At 41.9% G+C, this 14,195-nt stretch overlaps 1 protein-coding gene across 1 annotated transcript in view; it reads right to left on the bottom strand.

The window, feature by feature from the left end:
- Positions 1 to 14,195, bottom strand: part of NOX3 (NADPH oxidase 3) — a 57,884-nt gene that overhangs the window by 31,444 nt on the left and 12,245 nt on the right. Inside the window, exons 6-9 of the mRNA XM_036871936.1 lie at positions 13,246 to 13,427; positions 9,589 to 9,718; positions 4,410 to 4,502; positions 2,248 to 2,501 (exon numbers count right to left, since the gene is read on the bottom strand). Of these exons, the coding sequence (XP_036727831.1) occupies positions 2,248 to 2,501; positions 4,410 to 4,502; positions 9,589 to 9,718; positions 13,246 to 13,427 (659 nt within the window). The remainder of the gene's footprint in view (positions 1 to 2,247; positions 2,502 to 4,409; positions 4,503 to 9,588; positions 9,719 to 13,245; positions 13,428 to 14,195) is intronic.

Here is a 14,195-nt window from a genome sequence, read left to right as displayed (position 1 = left end):
TTGTAAATCAACTCTACTTCAATAAAACAAAAAGAAAGAAAGCATAACGACTGCTGAGAAACACTTCCCGAGCTCTTGTTGGGGGACTGGCTGAAATGAGAGCTGGTTTGTGAAGAGGAAGGTTGGTCGATAGGCCAGACAACTGTATACACTCAGAGCAGAAACCAGGCCAGCAAATAGGATGAAGGTATCCACCTTGGCAATGCCAAGGGAGGGCTGGGACCTGTGTGTGTGCATGCGTGTGCGTGTGCATATGTGTGTTTACTTTCATTCCTGATTTTAAGCATTCACACTACACTCTGAACCTCAGAATTCTGTTACATGGCTTCCTTTCCATGATAAAAAGGATAAGGTCTTGATGGAATAGTCAGATGTTGTCTTGTGACTTGGGGCTCTAGTCTGAACAGATGATGTTTGTACTTGGTTTATCATCACACTGCTCTTTAGTACCAGTGTTTGAAATGAAGACTGTGGCTCTTCCCGCCCACTCAACACAAGCAAGCCCAGGGCTACACGGTCACAGTTCAGTGTCCCATGGGAAGACAGAGGAGGGACAATAAGCTGAGAAGATTCTGTGCCTTAAATTTATTCTGGTGCCTAGTTTACCACCGGTAAATATTTGTTAAATTAAATGAGTTGAAGCGTCCATATTGGGTCCAGGTATTCATTCCTCATCAAATATTTACTCTGTATCCACTACGTGTCAAACACTGTTCTAGGCATGGGACGTATAGAGGAGGACAACCTCTTGCCCTTAGGAAGTTCCATTCTAAGTGTGTTCTTACTGGGTTCACCACCCGAAGTCTTGTAGCCGTGGCCACTGCTTGGCAGTTCCTGATACTCTCCAAGGATGGCAGAAGAGGGGATGTCTTGATGCTTCTTTTGAAATACCAAATTCCTTCACAAAGTTTTTCTCAACATTTTTTTGTGTGTGTCCCTGTTTTTCTGGGTCCCGAAACATGGGCTTTGAGTGCTTATTGGGTAATCCTGCAGCAAGAGTGGGAATCGATTCTAAGCCATTGTTTACTAAAAGGAGCCAAGGACACTGGGACTTCTGTCACATGTCCAGGTTTTTCTGAATAGGATGTTGTTTTGGATTCAATTGTTTAGCCCAGTTGATATGTTGAAATTCTATCTTAGGATGTGACCTTATTTGGAAATAGGATTGTTGCAGAAGTAATCAGGTTAAGATGAGGTCATTCAGGAAGATGGGCCCTTAATCCAGTATGACTGGTGTCTTTGCAAGAAGGGATCACAGAAACACAGAGACACAGACACAAGAGGGGAGAACAACATGTAATGACAGACGCAGAGATTGGACTGTCACAGCCGCAGCCTCGGAACGCCAAGGATGGCTGGCAAACCACCAGGAGCTGGGAGGAGCTAAGGAAGAATTCCTCCCCACAGCTTTCAGAGGGAGCACGGCCCTGCTGACACCTAGATTTCAGACCTGCAGTCTCCAGAACTGTGAGAGAATACATTTCTGTTGCTTTAAGCCCCTTGGTTCATGGTACTTTGTTACGACAACTCTAGGAAACTACAGATGGTATCAGTGCTCTTCCACTTTCTCAGGTCTACCCATCTTCCTTGTAGCAAAGTTAAATCATTTGTTTGCACACCAGTGTTGGTCTCAGAAGTCCTAGAGAATGGAGGCAATGTTTTGCCATCTTTGTATTTCTGGCACACAGTGGAGGTTAATTAATGCTTTTTGCAATCACACATGTGGGACTGACAATGCACACCAGCACTAACTTTCTTGATTCTCAGATTACTTTGTCATTTTCTGAGCTTTAGTCTAATTGTTTAGCTCTTTCTCCAGTGCATGGAGGCTGCCAGAGTAATTTGGACTGTAAAGCATCCTTTTTACGAAGACCAAATTTTACAAATATGATTGAAAAACCTCGGACGGTGACAGCAAAAAGTTCACCGGGCTACCTTACTCATCACAAGCTGCTTATAATTCGCCAAAGTGATGTTTTGGACCTGGGAAAGCAAAATGTTTCCTCTCCCTGGATCATCACCTGTCTTCGTTGAACATTTGTTTTTTAAAGAAATGTACTTGCTCCTAATGGAAATCTACTGAGTTATATGTTTTTCATAGAGATTCTCAAATTTTATAAATGGATTCAAATTTACCATACAGAATAAGATACTGCAGAATGTTGATGCACTAAAAGGACCTTATTTTTTATAATATTCTTTTTTATAATATTCTAACTTACACATAAAAAAGAAATGGGCTCCCACCTTGGCAGGCTCCAGGGCTCCTTCAGGGCCGGTCCCTCTGCCCCAAAGGCCTTGCATAAAGCTTCTGTCCAGTCTCCTGCTGCCCGGATGTGCACACTGAAGAAGTCCTCCTGGGGAGCGGAGGTGAGGGTGAAGGGGTGCCACTCCAGCGAGGAAATGGATGGGCACTGGATCAAGACGTACTGCCCTGGTGCCATTTTAAAGTCACGCTTTTTCATGTGAAGTTCTAGCACTCCAGATGGATGGCTTACCACCTAAATCACAGCAAGAGAGTTGTTGGTTCTTTCACTCAGGTTAAATAATAAGACAATGGCCTTCATTCCATCAAAGGTTTTAAATTTTTTATGTCAACTTTTCTGAGGTATAATTGACATAGACCATTCATTATGAGTTTCCAAGAATCATTCCAACCCGGACATGAAAGTGATGGCAACTCCAGCAAGAATGACATTGACGTCCTTCAGCGTGCTAGGTAGGAAATTTGGTAGCTGCATCCAGGGGCAAAGTGGTGTCCAGCACATGACTGTTTGTCCCAAGTGGCCACGATTCGATAGCACAGTTAATTTCAGGCCCAAGAGAATATAAACTAGCATATCATCCATAGCACTTAATTATGCTTAGTTATCAAAATAGCCATAGAATTAACTTCGTGTTTTAAAATATAGGTCCAGTTTGTTACTATTTTCAGTGATGTGCATCTTTTCCTGCTTTTGTGAACTAACCCTCGTATTTCTTCATTCTGAGTAAAAAACAGCCTTCATACTCTGAAATGTTTTATTCATTTGGTGTGGTTTTAGTCAAGTCTCGTCCAATCTCCTACCTAGGCTCTGAGTTTTAGATGTAAGAAAGCGTGATGCAAAGGCTATTGCTTTTTAAAGAGCTCTATAACTTGCTACTTATCAGAGACAATGAACTAATTTCCCTTCTTAGACTTCCCTCTTGTTTCCAGGCTCCCATGTCTTCTTTTGTGGCAGGAGGTATAAGGGGGCAGAATCTAGTGTCTAGATACTGTGACAGTATTTTTCCATTCAGAAGAGAATTTCACAGCATTTTAATCATTAGTTTCTCCTCTCCCTACTGATACTCGTTCTGATTCTGCTGTTAAATGGTCTCCCTAGTAACAGCTCGAGTAGCTTTCCAGAAGTTTTACTGTCTGGCTCTTGATACAGCTTGATATCCTTTGGTGCTTAACTTAAAAACAGCAACAGAGAAGCAGTTTAAAACAGAAATATGAAGCAATTTCTGTGCATCTGCTTTCATGAAGACAGTTAAAGAGACAGAGTATTCTGTTAATATTGTGTTAGCAAAGCTGCATGGGTTTGGTTAGCAGAGAATTTCTTTTAAGAGATTGAAACAACTAGGGGGAGAGTTTGGGGTAAGCTTTCAGTCTCCTTGGCATTTATTCTTTTTTAAAAAAATTTTTTGGCCGCACTGCGCAGCATGCCGGATCTTGGCTCCCCAACCAGGGATTGAACCCCTGCCGTAGAAGCACGGAGTCTTAACCACTGGACAGTCAGGGAAGTCCTCCTAGGCATGTATTCTTGATCTATCTGCTGAGGTCTTCCTCCAGCACGAGGTAAAAGTTGGAGAGCTGTGAGGAGGGATGGCAAGATTGGAAAATATTACCACCATGCCTTCATTCCCTCGGGCAGGGCACTCCCTCTCCATTTTGAACCCCCCAGTGGCCTTTCTCCCTTTGAACCTGAGGGTGACTGTTCCCGCATCTTCCGTTTAGTGGTTCCAAGTGAGAGTGTGTGTATTTGAAAATGTATGTACGTTATTTGTGTGTTTGCAACATTCGTATTTTTATGCTGTGGAGGAAGTGATTATACTCTAAGTCACTATGATCCATGTAAAGCATACTCAGCCCTCCTGCGTTTTCCTCCTAGAGAGACACCGAAATAAAGAGAAATACAGATGATTCCAGGGCTGTACCATAACCTTTATCAGAATTCTGTGTACCAGTCAGAGCCCTGACCCCTGTCTTCAGTAAAATTAGCCTCACTAAAAGATGCACAGGACACAAGAAATTATTAGAACAGAAGATGAGCCTCTAAATTACAGATGGTTCTGCAATAAAAATGGCAAATTAAAAAGTTGGGCTAATAAAAAATTTTCATCTACACTCAGGTTTTTATTCAGACGTAAACCTACATGCGTACCTTGGTAATGACAACTTCTTGTTGAAATCGCCAGAACCTAATTATTCTTTCACACGCATACAAGACCACAGGGCCTAAAACCCATTTCCAAGCCTGCAGAGAGCAGCAGAGAGAGAGGAAAAGGAAATGAAAATAGAATCCAAATATCTTCAATTTGAACCAATCAATACGTAACACGATGGAGTTCAGACATTTTCCTTTAAGTTTGGGCCAGTTATCAACAACCAAGATATCTCCTTGTATTAAATACTATAACATTCAAGTATTCCTTGAAGTCTACAAGCTTATTTAAGAGACTACACTCTTCTGTATTGGTTTTTATGCTTATTTGATCAATGATGCTTTTATGTAATTAGAAATAATTGCGTTTGCAAAGAAATAGAGAGCAGATTGATGTTTATCTTATATATGATAGGGTCATAAATGCTCCCAAACTCAGCCAAAGTCAAAGGCTTACAAACCACATTACTGAGTTAATAGGACATGAAAATTCAATAAAAAATGTTTCGAATAGTAATTTTTGGGGTCAACAATGCATCACAACTTGGGGGATCTGCCTAGAGCAACTCACACACCCACCCTGATACACACTCACACACGTGCGTGCAGCCAATGTTATATGGAATAAAACAAACTTAGTTTCTCAGCACTTCATTTTTTTTTTGTCTTTTTTTATTGAATTTGTTACAATATTGCTTCTGTTTTATGTTTTGGTGTTTGTTTTGGCCACGAGGCATGTGGGATCACAGCTCCCCGACCAGGGATCTAACCCACACCCCCTGCATTGGAAAGCGAAGTCTTAACCACTGGAACACCAGGGAAGTCCCCAGTTCCTCAACACTTTAAATCTAGGTTTACAGAATCAGAGCAAAAGCCTCAACACTTGTCTGGAGAATTCTGACAGGGAACTTTTCCATTCTGTGTTAACCTTTTATGAGTATAATCTGCCTTACTGAGGATCAGTTTACCAGCAGGCTACTCTCGTACCATGGGTTGGGTAACAGCATTAGGTGTGTGCTTCCCCTAAAAGGGAAGGAATGGGAACTTAAAAATTTTGAAGATTTATACTAGGTTTGATATCAAACAACCTTCTGAGGAATATGATATTCTCTTTATTTGGCAGAAAAGGAAACTAAGGCTCAGCAAGATGAAACAAATTGTCCAGGGTCACAAAGGTGATAAACAAGGTGCACAGTGAAGACATGAACTGGCCTTGACCACCCAGCCTGTGCTCTTCCCATGTAATCATGCTTCCTTCTGTCCAATGCTGACATTAGGAAGGGTACGTACTTTACAAACTATTAGAGATTCATGAATTCATTGAATTTTAGGATGATAAGGGTTCTTAGAAATCTAGTCTAGTTCTTCTTTTAAAGAAGAAATAACATAACGTTCTGGGAATGAGTATGAGTTGCCTAGGGACACAGAAGGAGGTCACAGAGAGCCAGGACTTGAACCCAAGCCTCCTCCTAACTTCCCCGAATTCCCTCCTTGGAATTCTAGATCCACCGACCTCACTCTTAGAATCCTAACTCAGGAACAGAAAGGGTGTCCCCTTCTCTTGAACTCAGGTATTCACTGAAACCTCACCGACTGACTCATCACCTTCCTTGTTCATTACTCCCCTATCTATTATCCTTCTCCGTCTTTTCTGTTGACAGGTCACAAGCCCTTCAGCATCATTTTTGCTTTTGTTATCTTTCCTGTTTCTTCTAAACCTCTTTTGTTTATTTCTAGGTCTTTTTCTCACCTACATCAACCTTCTGTGCTTTTTCCCTGGGAGCCTCTTGTTTGCCTGATAAAGGCTCGATTTATGTAGGCAACACAAAGCAATTTGACCCACTTATTCTTTTCTGCCTCAGTGGGGTTCAGCAACGTGTTCAGAATAGCAGAGAGAATAAAACCTTCTGTCCACCTATGCTGTGGGTGAGGTGAGGATGATCAGAGGAAGGGATAAGGCAGGAAGGGGTAGACATGAAGGATGGGGTTGGACCAAAGCAGTGAATCCTTAGGTCTCTTATGCTCGAATGAACCAAGAAATATTTGGAGAGTTGGCTTGGATATTTACAGAAATGATAACAAGGATGCAATTCTTTCTATATGAGCTTAGAGACAGATTTGCAAAACCACTCTCATAGTTTCTATGTATTTTTACAAGTAATCTTCCACACCCATTTTAGAAAGTTTGCGACATCATACACTTCATTTTGTTGGTGTCAAGTCAGTCATGGTCTCTGCTTTTTCCATGTTGATAAAATGGAATGGATTATTTTTCTTTGTACGGTTAGTCAGGAAGGAGAATGTAAGCTATTAATCCTTGGCTCTATCTCTATCTAGTATATAAATTGCTCCAGGAGGAGAAAGCCCAGTTTAGTTACACTGTGATACTCCTGGGGCCCCTGGAGTGTAGGGATGGAGGGAGAGGATGGCCAGAGATGAATACTCAAAGATATATATCCCAGCAGTGATGACCAGGATAGGCAAGAGCAAGGAGACACGGCCCAGAGCGGGAGGGGCAAGGTAGAACTTGGACTGGGTCCCAGAAGACCTGGCTTCTGGTCTTGGGGTAACCATCCCTCACCCTATGCCTTTAGGAAAATCTTGGGTTTTTTTATGTTCAAATTTTCTGTTTTATAAAATGGGAGAATTGAAGGAAATTATTATTTGGGCTCCCTCCAAGCTCTTAAATGTTTTAGTTCTACTCACAGAGATAAACACCATGTCCGGGGCATAGAGTTGTAGATAGCAGCAGAGAGCTGACAAAATGAGGAGTGGAAGGAGGCCAGAGATTCAGAATGAATGTCGAAGAGTAGAGAGGTGAAAGTTCATGGCCACAGAGTTAGGAGCTCTGGCTCCTTGATGTGATTTTGCTAGGAATGCCCTTTGTGACCATAGGTAAGAAATAAAAACTCCTTGGACCTCGATTTCTCCATCTATTAAATAAAGGGCCAGGTCTATTTAGTATCTAAGTTTCTTCAATGTTAAAAGACCTGTGGATTTTTAGCTTTATTTTTTCTTCTCTAAAAATACTCAAAAAGTCATGGTACAGTGAGTATTTTATGATAGAAATAAAACCATGTTGATTTAAAAGCTGCAGTAATGAAACTTCTTTCCTCCACTTTCACTCCTGGTTTTTCATTCCTACCAGAAATAAGAACATGCTGGCTTTGATTTTATTTTATGTATGTGCTTATGAATGGCCTCTTTTTCTAGACAATAAGATTTCCAGGAGCAGAAACCACATCCCTGAATCCTGCGTCTACTGCGATGCCAAGAATATAATAACCACTTGGCAAAAGTTTGCTGAATTGACTCTACCTCAGTTAAAGCTTTTTCCTATACCATTGACATCGTTCCCTAGTAATTTAAAAAGTGCCAGTCTTATTACTATTATTATTTGTTAATGTTGCAGTTAAATGAAATAAGGTGCTTCTTTGGCTAAGGAAGACCAGGCATCTTTTGAGATGGATTGCATGAGGAATTCTATTGAGTCTGGAGTCTTGCATGTGTCTGTGAGTTTGGGTAGAAAGGGGGAGTGAGTCAAGTGGGGGAAAAGGGGATTGCAAAGTATAACTGTTTCCTTCGATCAGTTCAGTTTACATGAGGTGATGTACAAAGCATCCTTAGCTCTACCATGGGAGTCGTACACCCCTAAAGGTGAACTGATAAATACTCTATTGAGAAAAGCACCACGAAAATGCACCGAGTTAAGAGAGGCAAAGAGGAAGAGATGGATTCCTGCAAAGACGGGGTAGGTGTGGTGCAGTGAAGCGAGGGCACTTGTCCTTGGGATGCCTTTTGGATTCAGTGTCTCTAAGACATCAGAGAGAACACCGTACAGCTCAGCCAAGCGGTAATTGCAGAGCCCACACACGCTTTGAATCAGGATCCATTAAAAATAATGGGAAAGAGTGACAACATGAGTTTGGGTGTGCAAGGAAGTATAGCAGGGGAGAGTGAACAGAGAGGTGGGTACGTTCCCCCCTTTTCATGATAGTGAATGTCAGCATACACGGCTGGGAGCAGGCTCTAGTCTGTATTCATGAGGTGTGGGAGAGTATTGATTTTTTTATGGAGACACTGTAGCTGAACATTTTAGAGAGGCATTCACGTTCCTCATTAATATGCAGGCTGGGTAGTGGCTCCCGATGGTTGGGTTTAAGGCAGAGACAATCTATACCGGCCATTAAAAGAACCACAGTCTAATGGACACATCTATTCTACTTCCCTCGGTTTTAAACATTCTTCCTAGCTGTTTCCACTCTTAAAATCCAGCGCTTAATTTAATAGAGTTAAGGATTTTCGAAAAAGTCAATCATTATATTCTTCATATGCTGATGACAGAATTTCCCGAATCCTCACCATTTATATACTGAAAACTATCTTCCCATTGTTTAATGATACATATTTTTTGGTACTTGTTTCCTCCTTGTTTTAATCTGCTGGCTTCATTTCCTTTCCTTCATGCATTACCCAGCTGCCCCAAGGTTTGCATTGTTCTATAAGACCTGTGAGGGTACCAAAGAGAATTACTATTTCTATTTATCTACGCCACCAAGTGTCATGCTTACAGCATACCCTGGAAATCTTACTTTTGAGATCTTGTGGACATTATCATCTACTCTAATTAAGTCTATTTGGGGCTAATATTCTCATTATTTCAGTAGTAAAAGTTTAATTAGAACAGGAAGTAAATGCACGTAAACTCAATTTTTTCCATCTTGAAAGTTGTGGAAAGAAAGAAGGCAAGCTTATAAAGAGGGCATGATTCTCATTTGGTCGTCGCCTAATGTTCATTTGGGAAGGGATGCTATTAATTCTCAGAATGGAGAGGGCAGTTGCTCAGGGGGTAGGGAGCTGAGTGCAGAGGGAGGTGAGCCAAACAGCTTTCTGACTCCTCTGGAGACAGGACTGTGCTTGCGGGGCTCTGAATTCCCACCCTCTCAGCCATCCATATTTAAATGTAAGTGCAAGAACACATTTCAAAATGAACAAAGTGCTTTTGGCAGGCAACCTCTCGTAAAATGATCCCTAACTCGAGTTCTCCATTAGCACACTTAATAAAGAGTTGGCTTTGTCTCATGGTGACACGGGCTGTTCTTTTTTCAAGCATATAAAAGCTCTAGCTATTTTAACTGTGGCGACAGCTATTTTTAAAAGCTCCTGGGCTCATTCTTACCGAAGGTTCCTTGCCAGAAAATTGAGGCACGGGGCACCGGGCAGCTGTCTGCCACTCAGCGAGGTGGTCTCTGCAGAAGGTGACGTTGTGTAGCAGAAGACTCTCAGCGGTTTGCCCTCGAACAATCCGACTTGCCATTAAAAACAAAACAAAACAAAACCGCCAAATTTGAAATTGATTTTGTGCAGTCTTGTGATGCCACAGATACATAGTCTACGACGGACTCTGCAATAACATTTCCACTGTCTTGAAATCTGGGCTGGGGTGTATTTCCCTGAGCATCTTTAAAAACAGGAATTTAAGAAGCTTCGAGTAACTTTGAAGATACCAGAAAAGAAGTGCCCCTCGGTGCTATCTTGTGTTAAATTGAAAGTGTCTGTATTAGAGAATTCATAATGAAGGAAAATTGTTGGAACACATCCTTTTGTAGACTGTTGAATTTAATTAGGTTACATCTTGTCCTGATTGCTGATTTGGGCTAATTGGCTAACTTTGTACTATTTGGGTCTTTTGCAAATTTATTGAACTTCTGCCCTTCCTGGTTTGTTTCTGAGCACCTAGAAGTTATCAAGTGAAGAAGTCAAAAGAAGTGCCCTGAATAATGGTATTTTTCCCCCCAGTAACCGATAACAGGCTTAGTATTTGACAGGGTAAAAATAGGTCAGTGTGAAATGTGCCTTCAAGACGATATTGTTGAATTGGAGAGTGAAAAAGGAAGCTGGCCTCCGTGAATGGAGCATTGGATCAAGAGTCCTGTGATCCTGCTATATTATTATTAAATTTTTTTCATTTTTTGGCCGTGCCATGCAGCATGTGGGATCTTAGTTCCGTGACCAGGGATCGAACCCATGCCCCCTATAGTGGAAGCATGGAGTCTTAACCACTGGACTGCCAGGGAAGTCCTGATCCTGCTATATTATATTTGCCACAGATGCAGTACCCACTGACCCTGGACAATTTGCTTAGGTACAAATTCCTCCCTTTACCCACTGGTGCACAGGCTGTGAAGCATGTGATGCTGAGGTCATGAAATCCAGGTGTTGCTCAATTCCTAGCAGTTTATGAGTAAAATACATGGATTAACTTTTGACGAACATGACCCTCACAGAGAAAATTTAGCATGACACAGCTCAGGTCCTGGGTAGCCTGTGGAGTAACACGTCTCCTTTTGCATCGTAGGGCCTGGGAGGAGGGCACGGCAATGCCCTTGGAAACAGCCTGGAGAACTGCCATCCTGGCCTTTGTCCCAGTCTGTTTTATGGAAGTCATCCAAACTTGATAACATCCCACTGAGTTAGATGAGCAAAACTATCTGTGAATCTCCCATGAGCAAATGACGCCCAGACAGAGGAAGGGTGAATAAAAAATAGGAGCCAGAGAAAAAAGGATCTGTAAATTTTAACACCTTCGTTCTCAGCCCTTAGACAACATTTCTTATTTTACCTAAAGGAACCTCAGAACACTTCTCAAGTGCAGTAGGTATCTTTTTAAAAATTTTAAAACTTTTTATGTCTTCATCTATGCCATCCCAAAATAAGAAGATTAGTGGGCTTTAACACATTCCAATAATCCTACTTGGCATTTTTGTACAGAATTTGCAAATTACTTTTTGCTGTAAACAGTAGCTGTAGAATACTTCACGCTGAGAAGATTAAATGAGGCCCTTATCCCAAAATAAGCCTTCCAACTAAGTTAAAATGACTAAAAAAATTTCATCTTATGAAATGTTATTTGGATATTAAAAAATATCTCCGATGAAACACTGCCCATTGAAATCCTCTTGTGCTTCTACAATGGACCAGGGTGTGAATGCCGGGGAGGAAGGATCAGGGCGATGCATGCGTAATTTTTGTGAAGAGTTCTTCTAGACACATGTGGATTATGAAGAGCCTCTCAAATGAACTACAGGGGTTAACACCCTGGCACCGGCAGAAGAACCCACAGAGAAAGGAAGGCCTGACAGTCTTTGGGGTGGAAGGCTTGGGGACTACATACCATCCACCCCACCCTCCAAATACAGAAAGTCAGGGTGAGAGATGGCACATTCAGAAGAGTCAATTGCAGGTATTTTAAAGTTAAAAGAGGCTAGAAAGCCCTTAGCCAGGCAGCAGCGTCAATATGAACACTGACCGACTAGGTTTCTAAAGATTAGCAGAGGGATGGCCAGTTCTTTAGGGTAAAATACAGCCCCGGGGCAATTCTTCCTCCTACAGTGTCTGTGTGTCAGACAAGCTGACAGATGATGGGGGAGCTCTTAACTAGGCAGAGGCAGTGGCAGCCGCTCGGACCCCCTTCAAGAAGTGGAGGGCTGAGATGAGCGGCGCTTCGAGTGTGGGAGGGAGACTGGAGGACGCAGTTGACTTGCTGGGAGGTGCGGATTGATAAGAGCTCCCAGAGGGCCCCGCATGGGATCCACAGTCACCGCGTGGTGTGTGACTTGCTCGGCCATCCCGCCTCTTGGGCCGTGTGTTTGCCCTTCCAGGTCTGGGCAGAAACAGAGCCCACCTCTGAGACTCGGCACCCCTGCACTCAGCAGCTGCCGTGGTGGCAGAACAAGGTGCAGGACATGGGATCCTGTGAGTGTGGGCAGCAGATGAAGAACTTCCGGCAAGCCATACAGGGCTTTGCAACATCACCAGGCACGGTCTTGCAAGTGTCGAGGAATGGTTTATTCACGAAAGTAGAGACCCAATCTTCAGGGCTTGTTACGAGTAAAGGTTTGGTTGTCTGAAGACCAGTGTCTTGGGTCTGACTCTACCATTTATTTGTCCTGGGATCTTGAGCGAATCACTTAACCCTTTGAACATCTGTTTCCTCCTTATGAAATGGGGATAACAGCACCGTCTCTATTGGGCAGGACTGTTTTCAAGGTCAAATTGATCATGCATATACATAAATGTACTTTGAAAATTTAACATGAGAAAAAAGGGCATCAATTTATGAAATAATTAATATGGGACAACCTAGTTTACAGACATCAATTGGTTAATTGGTCTAGATCCATTTTGGTAATAATTAAAGAATTGAAAACATTATCTTTGAAGGTGCTATACTTCAGGTGCTGCTGCTCTAGCTTCCTGATGAAGGAATTAAGAGTATCAGGCGGTGTTGAATGCCAGCACAGCATTTTATTGGATGTTTGAGGAAAAAGGATTCCTAGAGGTCAGACGGGGAAACTGAGGTTCAGGGAATTGAAAGCCTTGCACATGGTCACTCTGAAGACTAGTGGCAGAGCCTAGGTCAGATTGGCCATCTCACACACTGTCCCCTCCCCAACACTGGGATGATTTTGGCCAAGCAGAAGTAAACTCTGGGTGTCAAAAATATATATCCCAACGAATCCCATATAAATTGGATTGTGGAAATAGGTTCTGAATGAAACAGAGATCTATTGTTACTCAGCATTCATTAAAATTCTTATATACATGTCAAGACTCTCCAACAGAGTTAGCTAGGAAAAGTATAATCCTTCACCACCTATGTTGCTTATTTTCAGTATTATTTAAAAAGGTGTTTGGCACAGTGAATGTGCTTTTTCATACATTCTATGTGTCCATTAGTCCTGCATGTCATGTTTTTCCATCCAGAAGACTTTCTAAGACTATTTTGAGGTTCACAGAGATAAAATCTTACACGTTGAGCACCATAAGAACTCACCCTGCCCCGTGGATAGCCAGACCGATAAAGAAGATGATAAAAACATGGTGTGTGTACCAGAACAACTCATAGGACGCCTGCCGGATGAACTCGGTGGAAGAGGTCATGATCAAGATCAAAGCCAGAGAGATCAACAGGCCAGTAATACCCGCGACTGTCGTTAGCAACTCAGTGATTGTGTTCTAAAAGAAACAAGCACCATGACATTAGGGTCTCAGTCCTGTTTTTCCATTTTAGGATCAATATTTGAGAGTCCAAGCAGGTAGCAATTCAAAATGTTCTAATCAGAAGCATATTAGCCTTGAAAAGCATCCGCATACACTTCTAGAGGGAACTTCCTTGCCCTTTCCTCTACTCCACCTGAGGGTGGAAATTGACTCTGCTCAAATTTTGCCCAATGCCATTCCATTAACTACATTTTTTTTCCCACCTCTATAAATCAATTGTCATGTCAAGGTTATTATGTTGAATTGAAATAAGGACAATATATGAAAATGCATTTTAAGATACAATACTGCAAAATAAAGCCGAGTTTCAAGTTTTTAATTTTTAAAATAAAAATGAGAATGTCCATGCTTAATTGCATCTTAACATTAATAAACACTTTTTTGGAGAGGTCCCTCAGGGGCATTCCTAATAAAGCAGCTGCACACTCTGTTCCCCTGGCAGTTATTCCTTGCTCTCGCTTTTTAATTGGAAGGACCATGACTTGCATTTCTTTCATGTTACCTCAGGAGGCTTGGAATAAGGCTTTGTAAATCCCAGGTGATCAATAAAGATACAGCTATCCTTATCAGATAGACCCTGCCAAAAGGCCAGAATTCTGCCCTGTGAGTGTAGAGGATGGTTAAATAGCTTTTTAGAATGTGAATCGCAGAGCATTTTGTTTTTATTGTGAGTTTCCCATATTCTGGCCAAGTCATTAGTATTCACACATTGTGTTACTATCT

This window comes from Balaenoptera musculus, chromosome 12, assembly GCF_009873245.2.
Source record: "Balaenoptera musculus isolate JJ_BM4_2016_0621 chromosome 12, mBalMus1.pri.v3, whole genome shotgun sequence".
Classification (NCBI taxonomy): Eukaryota; Metazoa; Chordata; class Mammalia; order Artiodactyla; family Balaenopteridae; genus Balaenoptera; species Balaenoptera musculus.
The sequence above is the reverse complement of the archived record's forward strand: the minus strand, read 5'-3'. Positions and strand labels throughout refer to the sequence as shown.